Raw genomic sequence first — 14722 nt, 5'->3', positions numbered from 1 at the left:
CACTACAGGTACTACCTGTGAGGCCAGGTAACAGGAGGGTCCCAGGAAGGTGTTGGAGGGGCAGGGGTGCTGGCCTTATCCTGAGAGCCCTGTGGTAGCCTTCATCCTTTGTGCTGGGCTGTCCTCTTCCTCCTTGCAAGGAGCTGGGGTCCCATAGCCATGACCATCAAACCATAACTATGCAGTATACAATGTAAATTGTATTATATATGATATACATATATAAAAAATACGTATCTTAAGAAAGTTCGTACAATTTAATACTATAAAGACTAATTGGTACAATAGTCAGGGAATGAGATTTTCCTAATAAGATGCAGGCAGGGACAGGGGTAGAAGAAGGGATGGAGGTGGGATAGTGATGGGCCAGGGGTGGAAATAGCGACAGGAGAGGGACACGGGTGCAGATTTAGAGACAGGCAAGGCAGGGATATGGGCAGGAGCAGGGACATGGCCGGGGGCAAGAGATACCTAGACACAGATATGGGCAGAAGGGCAGGGCTGGGGTACAGGGCTGGGGCACAGAGCCGGGGCACAGGGCCTGCAGCTGTGGCTGGTGCTGGGGCCGGAGCATGGAGCCAGTGTCGGTGCTGGGGCACAGGGCCTGCAGCCGTTGCCAGTGATGGGGCACAGGGCTGGGGCACGGAGCCAGGGCCGGGGCCCAGGGCCGAGGCACGGAGCCGGGGCCAGGGCACAGGACCTGCAGCCGGGGCATGGAGTCAGGGCTGGTACCGGTACCGGGGCGCAGAGCCCGCAGCCGCGGCCGGGGCACGGAGCCGGGGCACGGAGCCGGGCCAGGAGCCGGTACCGGCGCGCAGAGCCCGCAGCCGCGGCACGGAGCCGGGGCACGGAGCCGGGCCAGGAGCCGGTACCGGTACCGGCGCGCAGAGCCCGCAGCCGCGGCACGGAGCCAGGCCACGGAGCCGGGCCACGGAGCCGGGCCAGGAGCCGGTACCGGTACCGGCGCGCAGAGCCCGCAGCCGCGGCACGGAGCCAGGCCACGGAGCCGGGCCACGGAGCCGGGCCAGGAGCCGGTACCGGTACCGGCGCGCAGAGCCCGCAGCCGCGGCACGGAGCCGGGGCACGGAGCCGGGCCAGGAGCCGGTACCGGTACCGGCGCGCAGAGCCCGCAGCCGCGGCCGGGGCACAGGCGGGGCCCAACGCCCCCGCGCGGTGCGTGACGGGAGCTGCCGCGGCCGGGGCACATGCGCAGGGGGCGGTGCGCGGTCCCAGGGGGCCGCGGGGCGGGGCGGGCCCGGGGGCGGGCTCGAGGGCGGGGCCTCCCGCCCGGGGAGGGGCGCGGAGTCCGCGCGCGCCGGCCATGCCGCGCTCCCGCCGAGCCGCGCGCCGTGAGTGGGGGTCCGGGCGCGGTGCAGGATGGGAAGGCGGCGGACCGCGGGGGGTGGCGGGGCCGGCGGGGTCCGAAGGGGGGTGCCGCGCTGCGGCGGGACGAGGCCACGGAGCCCGGGGGACCGCCGGGCTGGGTCTCCGTGCCCTGCCATGCCCTGCCATGCCCTGCCCTCCCTCCCGGCAGCGGGGCGCGGGGGCCTGCGTAGGCCCCGTGGGCCCCACGGGCCCCGGCCTCTGCCTCGGCGGCCGCTCCCGTACGGCCGGGGACGGGCTGACAGTGACCTGTCCCCAACGCCCGCGCAGGTGGCCCCGGCAGCGCCCGGGCAGGCTCGCCCGCCAGTGAGGAGGAGGCCGGCAGCGAGGTGCTGAGCCACTGCAGCAGCGCCAGCGAGGGGGCCAGCCCTGCCGAGGAGGCTGCAGGTGAGCCCCGGGGATGGCCCCGCGTGGGTGCTGTGTCCCCTGCCCGTGGGCCTTTGCACAGGGGCGCCTCCGTGACGTGTGTGCTGCCCCAGCAGGGAGTGAGGTGTTGGGTGAGCAAGGCCAGGAGGAGGTTGCAGAGGACAGGCTGAAGGAGCACATGGACAACCTCCTGGACAAGAGGTGAGGAGTGGCTGTCACCTGCCGTGGGCATGCCTGGCACACTGCCCGTCCCTGCTGGCGCTGCCAGCCAGGGGCAGGGATGTGCCCCGTCCCAGGCCACCCCACCCTGTGACCTCCTGTGGCCTCTTGCAGCGCCAAGACACGACAGGCGGCACTGCAGAGCCTCCACCTGGCCTTGTCCTCCAGAATCCTCTCTGAGTTCCTGCTGGAGCGCCGCCTCATGCTCACTGACTCCCTGGAGAAGTGTCTCAAGAAAGGTCAGGGTGCAGGCAGGTGCTGGGGCTATGGATGGTGGGGCTGATGACTAGTGTCTGAGGGAGGTCTCTTGTGTTGCCTGCAGGTAAAGGGGAGGAACAGGCGCTGGCAGGCACAGTCCTCACCCTCCTCTGCCTCCAGATGGGCTCTGGCTCGGAGGGTGAAGAGGTTTTTTGCAGCCTGAAGCCCCTGCTTGTCAGTGTCCTGACAGACAGCATGGCCAGCCCCGGCGCCCGGCAGAGCGTAAGGCCCAGCCCCTTTCCTCCTGGCCGTGGCGGGTACATCAGCAGTGGGGAGAGCCCAGGCGATGCCTTTGGGGGGGGGCCCTGTAGTCATGGGAGTGTGGCAGGATTGGGTGCTGTGGGGACCAGTGACATAAAGCAGGGACACCCCAACCCTGCTTCCCCTTGGCTGGGTGCTCAGTTTGGCCTGGTACTGCCTCCTCTGACTGCCTTTTCCCCATGTTTCTCACCAGTGTGCCACAGCGCTGGGCATGTGTTGCTACATTGCAGCTGCTGACCTTGAGGTAACTGCGTCTGGGTGTTGTCCTTACCCCTACCAGAGGGCACCCTGGGGGCTGTTGTGCCACCTGCCATCAGCCCACCATGCCATAGCAGCTTGGAGCTGAGCTGGGGAAGGGGCATGAGGACATCAGTGACAGCCCAGGCTCCTTGGGCAGCATGGAGCTGAGCTGGGGGGAGGGGAAGCACTCCTCACAGAGGGGGGGGGGGGGTTGTCCTGGGTGGAGGAGAGCCTCTCCTGCCTTGGGGAGCTTCTGGTGTCCCTGGGCAGGGTGAGTCCCTTTTGGTCCCCAATGCATGGCTTCACCATGGCATCTTCTGGCAATTGTAGTCTCACAGGTGAATTTTCCCCCTCCAGGACCTGGTCTCATGCCTGTCCTGCTTGGAGGGCATCTTCAGCCCCCTCAGTGCAGGTGAGGGGGGCTCGGTGCCTGCTCAGCATGGCCCTCTGCACTGCAGTGCGCTCCAATCATGGTCCCTGCTCCTCACCATCTGCCCTCCCTCCCATATTAAGAGCATCTTGGACAAGTGAGTAAGGTGTGGGGGTGTTGGGGCTGGCATGGGGCAGCCAGCTGCAGAGGGTGCAGCCTCGGGGGTGGCACCTGGCCCCTCTGACTGCCCTTCTGCCTTCCTGTCCCAGTTGCTGGCTGAAGCTGCCCCCGCTGCTGTCCAGCAGCAGTGTTGCGCTGCGCATCCTGGCTGGGGAAACCATTGCGCTGGTCTTCGAGCTGGCCCAGGATGTGGAGGTATGGCGGGGCTCTGCGGCAGCAGAAGGCATCGGGTGGGCAGGCAGCAGAGTGGCAGGGAGCTGCTGGCACTGGCACCCTGTCCATGCCATGGCTGAGCTGGCACTGATGGCATTGGGACACTCCAGGCTGGTGTCACCAGCAGGTGCCCAGGCAGAGGGACTGGCCCCAGGGATCCCCCTGTCCTCTCTTGGCAATGGTGGTGGTAGGCAGTGCCTGGAGCTGCATCCCCTCCATGCCCCACTGGGTGTTTTTTTTTGGCAGGAGGACTTGTGCCACCGAGATACAGAGTTCCTGCGTGCCCAGCTCAAGGTCCTGGCTACTGAGAGCAACAAGTACCGAGCCAAGACGGACCGACGGAAGCAGCGGTCCATCTTCCGGGACATCCTGCGCTTCATCGAGGTACTGGAGGCTGTCAGTGCCCTTCCCTGCCAAGGCCTTGGCTGTGCGGCTGCTGCCCAGCTGCCTGGTGATTTGTCTCTGCTGAGAGCTGAGGGACGCACAGGGCTGGTGCCCAGCTTATTGCTGATGCCCCTCTCTCCGCTCAGAGCGGGGAGTACCAGGAGGAGACCATCCGATTTGGCCTGGAGTGCATGTGCCTGGACAGCTGGGCACGCCAGCGGACCTACCAAGCCTTTAAAGAGGTGCTGGGCTCTGGCATCCGCCACCACCTCCAGGTAGGGGCTGGGCAACTGCGCTGGGAGGTGTCAGGCCAGCGCTGGCAGGGATGCTGATGGGCCCCTGCTTCCACAGAACAATGAGCTGCTACGGGAGATCTTCAGCCTCGGGCCTCCCTTGGTGCTGGATGCAGCCACTCTGAAAGCCAGCAAGGTGTCTCGCTTTGAGAAGGTGGGTGCCACCACCCAGATTTGTGCTCTCAGTCCCCTCCTGTGCTGCCATGAGCTCCAGCCAAGCACCTGAGTGTGGTGAACACTGGTGGAGAGGTGGGCAGAGGGGCTCCCCTAACCCATCTCTCCTTCCCTCCCCTCCCAGCACCTCTACAATTCAGCTGCCTTCAAAGCCCGTACGAAAGCCCGGAGCCGGGTGCGGGACAAGCGGGCAGATGTGCTGTGATGGGCAGAAGGGGGCAGAGCCCCCAGCCCACCTGGACTGCAGACCCAGCACTGTGAGGGGCAGGTGCCCCTAGCCCTTGGGCTTTTATTCATGTACAGCAGAGTATTTAATGCCTGGAGCTGCCCTACCGGGGGTTGCCCCCTCTTTTATTTTTTTAACCAAAAAAAAAAAAGAAGGATAAAAGAAGAGCATGGGGGGGAGGTGGTGGGGTGCTGCTGTGTGCCTGCTCTGCAGCTGGGGCTCTGCGTGGCATGGCAGGAAGGGGTCTCGCAGGGCTCCTACAGCCCCTTTCAGAGGCTGGGCTTGTGTTCCCCCTCCTTAGTCCCACGGGGGCACGGGGGTGGCCTGGCACAGCCTGAAGGGTGGGGTGGGAGGGCAGAGCCGTGCAGGGCTGTCAGGCAGCAGGCCCTGGTATCTGTGCCTGCAACAGGAGTGCTCTGCTCTGCCATGGTGGGCACAACCGCTGCTTCTGCAGCTGCCCTGGCACTTGGGGGTGGTGGCAGAGTGGCATGGGGTGGCAGGCTCTGTGGAGCTCTGCCCAGCCCTGCCAGTTGCCTGCTCTGAGCCCTTTTCCAGCCAAATGCTTTGTGTGAAATAGTTCTCTTGTGGGAAATTAATTACAGGGGGTGACATGGTGAGCAAGTTCTGGTGCTGCCTGTGCAGCCTCGGGGGCTGCTGCCTGGGTGGGCATGAGGCCATGCCAGCTGGGAGTGTCCGTTACCCCGGGAATGTGTCTATGGCGGTGATTTTGTAAGACTTTGATTACAGGAGGTAATTAAAAGGCTAATTGGAGGGTGCCGTCTGCCTTGTTAACAGGAGCAGCTGTCGCTGGGGCGGGTGCCAGTCCTTGCAGCCCTGTCCCTTTCTCTTGCAGCCTGGGGTAGGGGTCAGGATAGCCCCTGCCACACCCTGCACCCTGTGGGGTGATGCTGCCAGGTCTGAGCGAGATGGGGATGGTGGTAGGGCTGCCCGCCCCTCCCTCCCGCTCTTCAGTGCCCCTTCCCGTGGTGGCTCGGTGCCTGTGGTGGGGCCAGGAGCAGCTCAGCGGTGCCCACTGGGCTCGGTGCTGGCATTGAGGCGAGCCCAGAGCTGCCTGCTGGCTGCTCGAAGCTGATGCACGGCGTCCTCCTGGCTCTCCAGCCACTGGGCCAGTGCCCGCACCGACTGGTTCTGCAGGACTGTGGAGAGAGGATGGGGATGTGCTGGGAATGGGCAGCCTTGCCCTCCCACAGTCCCCACTGCGCCCCCCCGCCCCCCCCCCCCCCAAGTGCCACATACCACTCAGGTAGATGGCCAGTGTGGCCAGGACCAGGCTTGCCAGTGCCAGGAGCCCCAGCAGGGCCAGGAGCAGGGGGTGGCTGGGGCCGAGGCAGGGGCAGGGGCTGGTAGCAGGCATGGGGCGCAGGGTGGGCAGGAGCGGCAGGGGGCCGGGGAGCGTAGGGCGAGGCGGTGGCCGACGCAGGCTGCTGGAGGGAGCTGGGCCATTGCCTGCGCGCAGGGGAGAGAAGAAGTCAGAGCCCAGCCACCTGCACGGCCGGGGCTGGCACAGGACCCCCACCCTGCTCTCACCCTCGGCACCCTTCTGCCCGCCCGAGGCCCAGTACAGGTCGCTGATGGACTCCACAGGGCGCAGGCTGACGGCTCCAGGCTCGCTGCCCTCAGGGTCCCCAGGCTCTGCCGGTGCAGCACCCTCGGCCCTTCCCATGCTGTCTGCTGGGAGTGGAGACAGAGGGTGAGTGTGGGCCTTGGCCGCAGCCCCTGCTTGCCCTGGGCACCCCCGAGGGGACCAGACCCCTCCTGGAGGTGACCCCGGCTGTGACACCAGCCTGGTGCTGTGCCGGGGTTGGCAGCCAACGCCAGTATTCCCTTAGCGCAGCCCTGTGGCCGGGCAGTAGCTGGCTGTGTCCCCCAGCCCCAGTGCTGTCATCAGAGCAGTTAGCGGGTGCCTGGTGGCCACAGTCCCAGAGCCTTGTTAGTGGGGCTGGAATCTGGCCCTGGCTTGGGGGCAGGAACGTGCCACCCCCGCCCTCCCCGGCCCGGGTAGCCCAGGCACTGTGGGGCAGGCTGGGGCTCCCCTGGGCCAGCTGGGAGCTGGTGGGAAGGGCAGTGCCAGCTCCAGCCTGCGGCGTGGCTTGGCTTGCCCCGTGGGCGCTGCTCATGTGCCACTTAGGGGTGCAGGGATGGAGATGTGGGGTGTGTGCTGTGCCAGGGGTCCCTGGTGCCCCCTGCCCAGGTGAGCGTGTGCTTCTCTCGGAGCGAGGGGGCTTTCTGGAAGCAGGCATAGCTCCAGCACTGTCTTGGGAAGCAAGCATGCCTACACTAGAGTAGAGGGAAAGGATTTTTTTCTGGGTGTTTCTGCATTTTTGAGCAGTGGGAAGGGCCCAGGTGCTGTGCCTGTGGTGGAACAAGGCAGGGTGGCACTGTGCCCGCTCCTGATCCCTCTCGGGGTCAGTGGCATGTCGCAGGGCAGTGTGGCGCCGTGCTGCTGCTGGAGGGGTGGTGCATGCTGCCGTGGGGTTGGCGGGTGGTGGGGCTCGGGGGCCTCAGCTAGTGTCTCTGGAGTCCCCCCAGACCCTCCCCAGACCCCTGCCTTTGGCTGAAGGCTGGCCCATGGGTACCCCCATCACCCCTGTATCCACTCCCGCTGACTGGGGGCATGGCTAGTCACATAGACTTGGTGTGGGGGGGCTGTGCCAGCCAGCTGCTTGCCCCCTCCCCAAAACCTGCAGCCCTCCAGGACCCCCTCCTTTCCTGGGCAGGTATCTCTGCCTGCAGCCCCTGCAGTGGAGGGCAGCATTTGGCCACTATTTCCACCCCAACCCCATAGCCCCATGCCACCCGGTCCCCTCCGGGGTGCCAGGGCCCCCGCCAGCCCCCAGCCTGCTCCCTAGCCTACCTTCTCCAGCCTCCCTGGGCATGGCTCCCTGTGCCCCGTGCCCAGGCAGCGTGAGTAGGCAGCGAGGTGGTGCGGGGCCCCTGGGAGCCGGGCACAGGGCTCCTGGTGCACCAACTGCACTGCTTAAAATAGGACAGTGAGAAACACGGTTGGGGGGGATTAAAAATAGCTGTGGGGAGGGGGGCGCGGTTGGCGCAGTCAGGGCTGCCAGCAGCATGGTGCCAGCATGGCAAAGGGAGAGCAGCCTGTGGGGGTGCCCCCTGCCTCCACAAAAGGGGCTTCCAGCTCACTGTGGAATCAGGGTAAAGCCTGTGCAGGGAAACCGAGGCACTGGTGGGCCCATCCAGAGCCTAGCTGATGTGGCTGCTGCCTCTCGGCAGCAACGGCAATTACACTCAGCTTGGGGGCATCACGGAGCCCCCCAGCTTCACCCACAAGGACCATACCAGCTGTGTCACGAGGATTTATTTAAGTTAATGGGACTATAGAAAGTGCCAGACAGCAGTGCTGCTGGGGTAGGGGACTGCCACGGTCCCCGGTCATGGTCACCAGCCCCATGTGTCCCGTGGTAGGCAGGTGTCAGAGGGTGGGAGGTTGTTGTGCCTGCAGAGGCTGTGAGCACGGGTGGGCACCAGGCAGGAGGAGACAGGGCTGGGCTTGACTCGCCGGGCACAGTCCTTGCCGGCCCAGCCACGGTAGCAGTGGCAGCGGAAGGAGCCTGGTGGGCTGGCACCAGGGCCAAGGTGCAGGAGGCTGCTCAGGTCGTGGGGCTGCCGGCGCACGCAGCGCCCGTGGCCATGGCACTGCACATAGCTGCACTCCTGGGCTGCTGCTGTCACATTGGCCACGTAGGGACCCAGGGTGGATGTGAGGTAGTGGTGCAGGCTGGCACAGCTTTCCTGGGGGAGCAAGCACCAGTGAGAACCCGCCCCAGCACTGGGGTCCCTCTGGCCACCCCTCCCCGGTGGGCACAGGGGACATGGCAATCCCATAGATCCCATGCCCACGCCATCTCCTGCTGCCGACCATATGCTGGCTGTGGTGCAGCAAGGGGCCATACTCACAGCCGAGTGGGAGTACGACATGTCTCCCCAGAGCACGAGTCCAGCTGCACCCAGCGCTGCACTCTCCCCGATGGTGTGCACCAGGTCAGCCTGCCAGGTAGAGAGAGGTGTGACCGGGCTGGGGGGGCACAGGCTGCATCCCAGTGCTGAGCAGGACCCCCAGCACACTAGCTGCCAGCCCTGGCTGTGCAGTGCTTACCAGCTCCAGGAATCTGTGTGAGCGGCGGAAGGAGAGGCGGGAGTAGGCAATCACGGGCGGGGGGCTGTTGGCCCTGAAGGTGGCCACGCGCAGGGCTTCGCGCAGCCGGTGGTGCACATAGCGGTGGCGCAGGGCAGACGGCAGCGCTGGTGGCAGGTAGATGCTGGGGTAGAGGGCAGCTGAGGTGGCCCAGAGCCAGCCAAGGCGGTTGTTGTGCTGCACCTCTGCTGGCTGGCACTGCCCGGTGTAGTTGGCCTCCTTGGCCCAGTTGCTGTTGAGGCAGTCAGGGAAGCGGTAGAAACCCCAGAGCCCCCCTGGACACAGGGTCTGGCCCAGCAGAAGTGTCTCCTCCATCACAGCCTGCGCTGCCTGCTCAAACTCCCAGCGGGCCAGCTGGAGCCGCTGCTGCGCTGGCAGGAGGCCGTGCTGGTCCTGCACCCATTGCTCTGAGGCCGCCCGGTAGATCCGCTTGGCCCCCCAGTTTTGGGCCCAGAGAGGCCTCCACTCCTCCCAGTCCACCACGGCCAGGCCACGGAAAGCAGGGCGCAGGATGCGGCGAATGTCCTCAGCTGCCCTAGTGAGGTGGGCGCCGAGGGGGACCCGCTGGGGGATGCCTCCATTGTGGGGGACACCCTGCTGGGACAAGTAGGGGTACAGCCCAAACTTGTTCTTGTAGAAGATGGTGATGTTCTGGCCGGTGAAGTGGCCATCCCGGTTCTCCACAATGCCATAGTCGCCAAGGGGCAGCCCCAGGCCGAAGCGGTTCTGGCAGCGGCTGGTGGGGATGTTCCACACCACGGCGAAGGGCTGCCCGCCCACCAGGGGCTCTGGTGCCGGGCTCTCCCCGACAGCCATGCCCAGCACCAGGCAGGCCCGCAGCACCATCGCCAGCACCATCCTGTGTTGCTGGCTGCTTGCGGGGCCGGCACCCTGCAGGGAAAGGAGAGCAGGGGGATGTGGCAGCAGGGTGCAGCGGGCACCCCAGCTGCACTGGCACTGCCACCATGGCACGTGGTGGGCTAGGATTAGCCACTAGGGCTGGGGTGCCCCACCAGTACATGCTGCCCACCCCAAAATCCCATGGGACTCAGCAGACTTGGGTGTTTGATACATCCTTCCTCAGCGCTGCCAGCGGGCACCTCTGCCTGCTGCGCCCTGGTGTCCAGCACCCCTGCCTGCACCACCACAGCCATGGCATGGCACTGGTGTGGCACTGCAAGCCACTGACCCCGGTGCTTCAGTTTCCCTGCTGGCTACCAGCCCTGCCCATAGCAGGGGCACTGTGACCCCCCTCTTCCCCATTTCGTAGTAGGGCCTGGCCAGCCCAGGTGCCCTGCTGAGGGACTGAGCCCCCACCGCCCCTGCCCCCCCCCCCCCCCCCCCCCCCGAGAGCTGCTGCAGCAGGCAGCCCTGTCCCCCCCTGCCCGGTGCTGGCTGGCCACCTGGGGTGAGGGGATTAGGCAGGGGATGGGCTTGGGAGCCTCGTGACACAGCAAGAACAGCGCTAATCCCCTGTGCAGGGCTCAGCCACTCTCCCTGACCTTCCCGCTCCCACTACTGTGCTTCCAGCCCTTGCTGCTGCCAGCTGCCTCGGGGGGGCCTGGCTGCCTGCCCCCCTCGCAGCCCAGTGCAGGGGTGCCCAGTGCAGGCAGCCCATGCTGCTTTACTGCCTCTCCTGCCATCATGTGCCTCAGTTTCCCCAGGCTGCTCTGTGGGGAGAGCAGCAGCCACAGCATGTCATCAGCCCCAGCTGCCCCACAGCGAGTCCCCTGGGTGAAGCAGACACTGGTGGGACTGGGTGGCACTCCTGGGACCAGTCCCAACCCCAGAGCCTGGAGTGGGCCTGGCTCCCTGCCATACTGGTGGTCCCAGGGCCCCAGCTGGGCGACCTAGGGGCTGGGCAGGAGCAGAGCCAGTGGGTGTGAGGACCACCTCCCTGCCAGCCCCCATGCGTGGGGCCAGCACAAACCAGGGAGGCTGGGGGAGCTGTTGCCAGCCCCAAAGAATGGCAGGCAGGCAGGCAGTGCCGGGGCAGGCAGCTCCCGCCTGCACTGCTTTTAATCACTGGCTCAGGGCCTCAGCCCCTCAGATGTCCTTCTTCATCCAGAAGATGGGCAGCCCTTTGGCATCACGGTGGGGGGTCTCCAGGAGGCTCTGCCTGCTGTTCTCAGCCAGGACTCCCCTCGCCCAAACCACGGTCGGTGGTGGTGGGGGCGGTGGGGGGGTGGCAGGGGTTTGGCAGGGAGACAGGGGGCCAGAGGGCACCCTTGGCCTAGCGGTGGTGGCAGTGGCAGCACCAGGAGGGGCAGAGAAGAGCCGCAGCACTGCAGTGGGTATGGCAGGGCTGAGGAAGGCCACGCTCTGCACTGGCTCGCCCAGGACAAAACCCAGGTGAGCGTAGAAATGCTGCTTGTCGTGGGTGGTGAGGTGCAGGCAGCAAAAGCCTCGGGCCTGGGCCCACCGCTCAGTGGCTTCCATCAGCTGCCGTCCATAGCCCTGGCCCCGCAGCGCCCGGGCCACCACCACGCTCTCCACGAAGAGGTCGTGAGGACGGCCAGCCACACGGGAGAGCCGGACATGGCCCACGAGCTGGCAGGGCCCCTCCTGGGTGGCAGGGGCCTCTGCACGTCCCTGGCTCCGCAGCAGCAGCAGGCAGGTGGGGAAGGTGTCCGAGGACCGCTGGAGCATGTGGAGCCGCGACGCCCGGCTCTTCCCCCACTCCTCGCCCAGGAGCTTGGCGCAGGCCTCCAGCAGCTCTGGCCTCTGGTGCAGGGGGACCAGGCTGAGCTCCTCCGACATGGAGCCCATTCTTCTCACTGATGGGAGACCAAGCAGGCCACAGCTTAGAGGCAGCGGGGGACAGACCATGTGTCCCCCTCACAGCCCAGCACCAGCCCCAGCACAGGCGCAGCTCCCCAGCAGCGTGGCCGGATGGGTTCGTGGGGGTTGGCGGCGGGTCCAAAAGTTGAATGACAGCACTGCGGTGGGGAAGTGGCACATGGTGCCAGCTCCAGGCACCTGTGCCATAAGCCCTGCAGGCAGATCTGCCACCACCAAGCCAGCAGAGGGGCAGGGGTAGGAGGCACAAGGCTGGCCTTGCCCCTTCCCAGCCCTGCCACCAGTTCCTGCCTCCTGGGCACCCACTGGAGACCAGCCAGATCATCACACGTGACCCCAGCTGGCAAGAGAGGGCTACAGCACCATGGAACTGAGCAGACCCCAACCATACTGCACCTGTGTGGAGGCTCAGGGTGGCCCTGACAGCCTCTGAGGGGTGAGGAACCCCTTACCACAAGCGGTGTGCAGCAGGGACCCCTTTTGCAGCCCAGCGGCTCTTCCTCTTGCAGAGGAAAAGCCACAGGCAGAGGGCAGGAGGAACTAGCATGCCAGCTTACTAACTGGGGTTGAGCAAACTGCCCTGCTTCCCCCTCTGAAGGGTGGGGAGGGCCTGGCTTTGCCCTGCCCCTGCACCCTTCAGGGTGTCCCCAAAGTCACCCCCCTAGCTCTAAGACCCCTGGCTCCCAGCCCAGACTGCACTCCCCCCTTTGGAGGCCAGGCAGCACCCCAAGGCCCCATCAGCACCCCAGGTGGGTGATACGTTTCCTTCCATCTCCCCAGCAAACCCACACCAGAACCCCACCAGCATCCCTCTGCACTCTGGGTGCCCCAAATACTGTGGGAAGCCCTGCTCATGCCTGCCCTCCTGCTGCTTCTGCCTGCGGTGCCTTGCCAAGCTTTGGTCACCCCAGTGCCCAGTTCCTCCCCAAGCCTGTCCCTCTCCAGCTCCTGTCCAGGGACACAGGGCTGCCCACCCTGCCTGCTGCTCACCCTGCCTGCACCCACCCAGCCCGCCTCTCAGCCTGTCCACCTTCACTCTGCCCTGTGCTCACCCTGCTCACACTCACCCTGCCTGCTGCTGCCGGCTCCCGCGCCCTCGGTGCCTGTGCAGCAGCGTGGCAGGAAGCAGCCCAGGCTCAAGGCCAACCACAGCCCCTGGTTCTGCTTCCCCAATGTGAATGACACGTCTGTCCAGGGCCCCATCTGCCCTCAGCACCCCAAACCAGACTGCACCCTGGCACAGGGCACCTGGCCCTGCCTACACCTGCACATGGTGCGTGGACCACCCATGGCTGCACCTCCTCAATACATGGCCCCCACCCTATCGCTGCTCCATCACTGTTCCCATCACTGATCCATCAATGGCCCCATCACGGACCCCATCACTGCCCTGTTGCTGTCCTCCTCACAGACCCATCACTGACCCCATCGTGGACCCCATCACTGAGTCCATCATGGACTCATCATGGACCCCATCAGTGACCCATCAGTGACCCATAGCTGACCCCATCGCTGACCCCATCACAGACCCATCGCTGACCCCATTGCTGGCCCCACTGCAGACCCCATCAGTGACCCATCGCTGGACCCATCATGGACCCATCGTTGACCCTATTGCTGACCCCATCAGTGACCTATCCGTGAACCTGTCACTGTCCCGACCACGGACCCGTCACTGACCCCATCGCTGCCTCACCAGTGACTTATCGGTGACCCATCGCTGACCCATCACCGCCCCCCGTCCCGCTCCCCGCGCCCCCAGGCCCCGACCCGGCCGTACCACTCCGCCGGCCCCTCCGCCGCTGCCGCGCCGAGCACTCCCTTCCGGCGCCGCTGCATGCCGGGCCCGGCTGCGCCCTCTGGCGGTCGGAGGCTGCGGCGCCGTTGTGGGCCCGTCCCGTAGCGGTGCCGCCCAACGTTGTGCGCATGCGCGTCGCCGTGGGTTAGCGTGAGCGGCGTGCGCCCGCGGCGGCTCAGTCCCCGGCCCGTCGCCTCCCGCTGCCCGCCGGGCTGCCCGCTCCCGGCTGTCCCGCACACCGGCCCCTCAGAGCCCACGCCACCGCCTTCCCGACCCCGCTGCCCCTGCGGCCCCACCGCCCCTCAGCACCGCGGGTCGGCCCCGCGCCTCCGCACAGAGCGGCAGAATCAGACTGGTCCGGGCTGGCAGGGACCTCTGGAGACCATCCAGCCCAAGGCCCTGCGAAAGCAGCTCCCCCAGGAGCCGGCCGCTCAGGGTCACGGCCAGGCGGGGTTTGAGAGCCTCCAGAGACTGCCCAGCCCCGGGGCAGCCCACCCCAGGCCGTGACACCCCCACAGCAAAGCCCATCTCCTCCTGCTCGGAAGGGAAGGAGCTCCCTGTGTGGCCGTTTGTGCCCGTTGCCCCTTGTCCCGTTGATAAGATCCCGTCGGGCCGAGGCCCAGGTGCGGTGCCCAGAGCCCAGGCAGCGCCCTGAGGGAAGGTGCCGGAGGCAGTGACAGGCACGGGGGCTGGTGGCCCTTCCCCTGGCTGCCTGGCTGTAGCTTATTGATGGACAGACTCCAAGAGCAGATCAAAGACACCTTGAAGACACTCAAAGACACTTAATAAAATCAAGCAAACCTTTTATACCTTTACAGCGGGTTGACGTATCAGCGTATAACTGTGCTTTAGTAATTTTCCACTCTTAGCTCTTTTTTCTATTGCAAGCACAGCAACTTAGCAACTCCCTTTATCCACACGGCCACAAGCTTTGCAGCCTACTCCGTATTTTAAAGTTTCTCTCCTTGGTTCCATGGCTTCCTTCCAACAAGCATAACCGTGTCTCTCTCCCAAGGCTGGTTTTTGCTCACTGACACCGTCGAGCGAGTTTGAGAAATACCCACATCTCCGTCTTCTTTATATATAAAAAAGGCTTGCTTCAATGCTCTATCTATTAGAGTTTGCACGCATTTTAACATACATGGAATACAGATCAGAATACATATCAAAATGAATAAGCATCTTATGCCTATTTGTAATAAACTTTTTATCCATGCAGTTAAACCTAATCTACTAAAAATATTTCCAAAAATGTTAAAAGCATCACTTTGTTGTAGTTTCTGTACTCCTTGCAAATTTTCTATACTTTCGTGAATAGATTCAGAATGATCAGACAGATCAAAGTCCATCAAAATCCTGACAATCATGACCTTGCGCTAAC

The 14722-nt window shown here is 65.0% G+C and overlaps 3 protein-coding genes across 6 annotated transcripts; 1 reads left to right on the top strand and 2 right to left on the bottom strand.

The window, feature by feature from the left end:
• Nucleotides 1-1303: 1303 nt before the first annotated feature.
• Nucleotides 1304-5338, top strand: IFRD2 (interferon related developmental regulator 2). 3 transcript variants are annotated; one of them, XM_037387097.1, is made up of 12 exons: nucleotides 1304-1349; nucleotides 1654-1770; nucleotides 1866-1950; nucleotides 2083-2207; nucleotides 2291-2448; nucleotides 2681-2731; nucleotides 3085-3254; nucleotides 3367-3472; nucleotides 3737-3874; nucleotides 4021-4149; nucleotides 4226-4321; nucleotides 4466-5338. In XM_037387097.1, exons 1-12 carry the CDS (start codon nucleotides 1322-1324, stop codon nucleotides 4544-4546), a joined length of 1284 nt encoding a protein of 427 aa, XP_037242994.1. In that variant the 5' UTR covers nucleotides 1304-1321; the 3' UTR covers nucleotides 4547-5338. The 3 variants fall into 3 exon arrangements, with proteins under 3 accessions (XP_037242994.1, XP_037242996.1, XP_037242993.1); XM_037387099.1 differs by having other exon boundaries at nucleotides 1863-1950; nucleotides 4021-4116; XM_037387096.1 differs by having other exon boundaries at nucleotides 1863-1950.
• Nucleotides 5339-7891: 2553 nt separating this feature from the next.
• Nucleotides 7892-10050, bottom strand: HYAL3 (hyaluronidase 3). Its single transcript, XM_037387093.1, has 3 exons — nucleotides 8706-10050; nucleotides 8507-8596; nucleotides 7892-8341 (listed from the first exon to the last, which is right to left on the bottom strand). Exons 1-3 carry the CDS (start codon nucleotides 9600-9602, stop codon nucleotides 7988-7990), a joined length of 1341 nt encoding a protein of 446 aa, XP_037242990.1. The 5' UTR covers nucleotides 9603-10050; the 3' UTR covers nucleotides 7892-7987.
• Nucleotides 10051-10109: 59 nt separating this feature from the next.
• NAA80 (N-alpha-acetyltransferase 80, NatH catalytic subunit) lies at nucleotides 10110-13486 on the bottom strand. 2 transcript variants are annotated; one of them, XM_037387109.1, is made up of 2 exons: nucleotides 12611-13299; nucleotides 10110-11521 (listed from the first exon to the last, which is right to left on the bottom strand). In XM_037387109.1, exons 1-2 carry the CDS (start codon nucleotides 12744-12746, stop codon nucleotides 10791-10793), a joined length of 867 nt encoding a protein of 288 aa, XP_037243006.1. In that variant the 5' UTR covers nucleotides 12747-13299; the 3' UTR covers nucleotides 10110-10790. The 2 variants fall into 2 exon arrangements, with proteins under 2 accessions (XP_037243006.1, XP_037243005.1); XM_037387108.1 differs by lacking the exon at nucleotides 12611-13299 and adding an exon at nucleotides 13324-13486 and having other exon boundaries at nucleotides 10111-11521.
• Nucleotides 13487-14722: the final 1236 nt, after the last annotated feature.

Source organism: Falco rusticolus, chromosome 4 (assembly GCF_015220075.1).
Source record: "Falco rusticolus isolate bFalRus1 chromosome 4, bFalRus1.pri, whole genome shotgun sequence".
NCBI lineage: Eukaryota > Metazoa > Chordata > Aves > Falconiformes > Falconidae > Falco > Falco rusticolus.
Note: the sequence above shows the minus strand (reverse complement) of the source record. Positions and strands in the feature narration are given on the sequence as shown.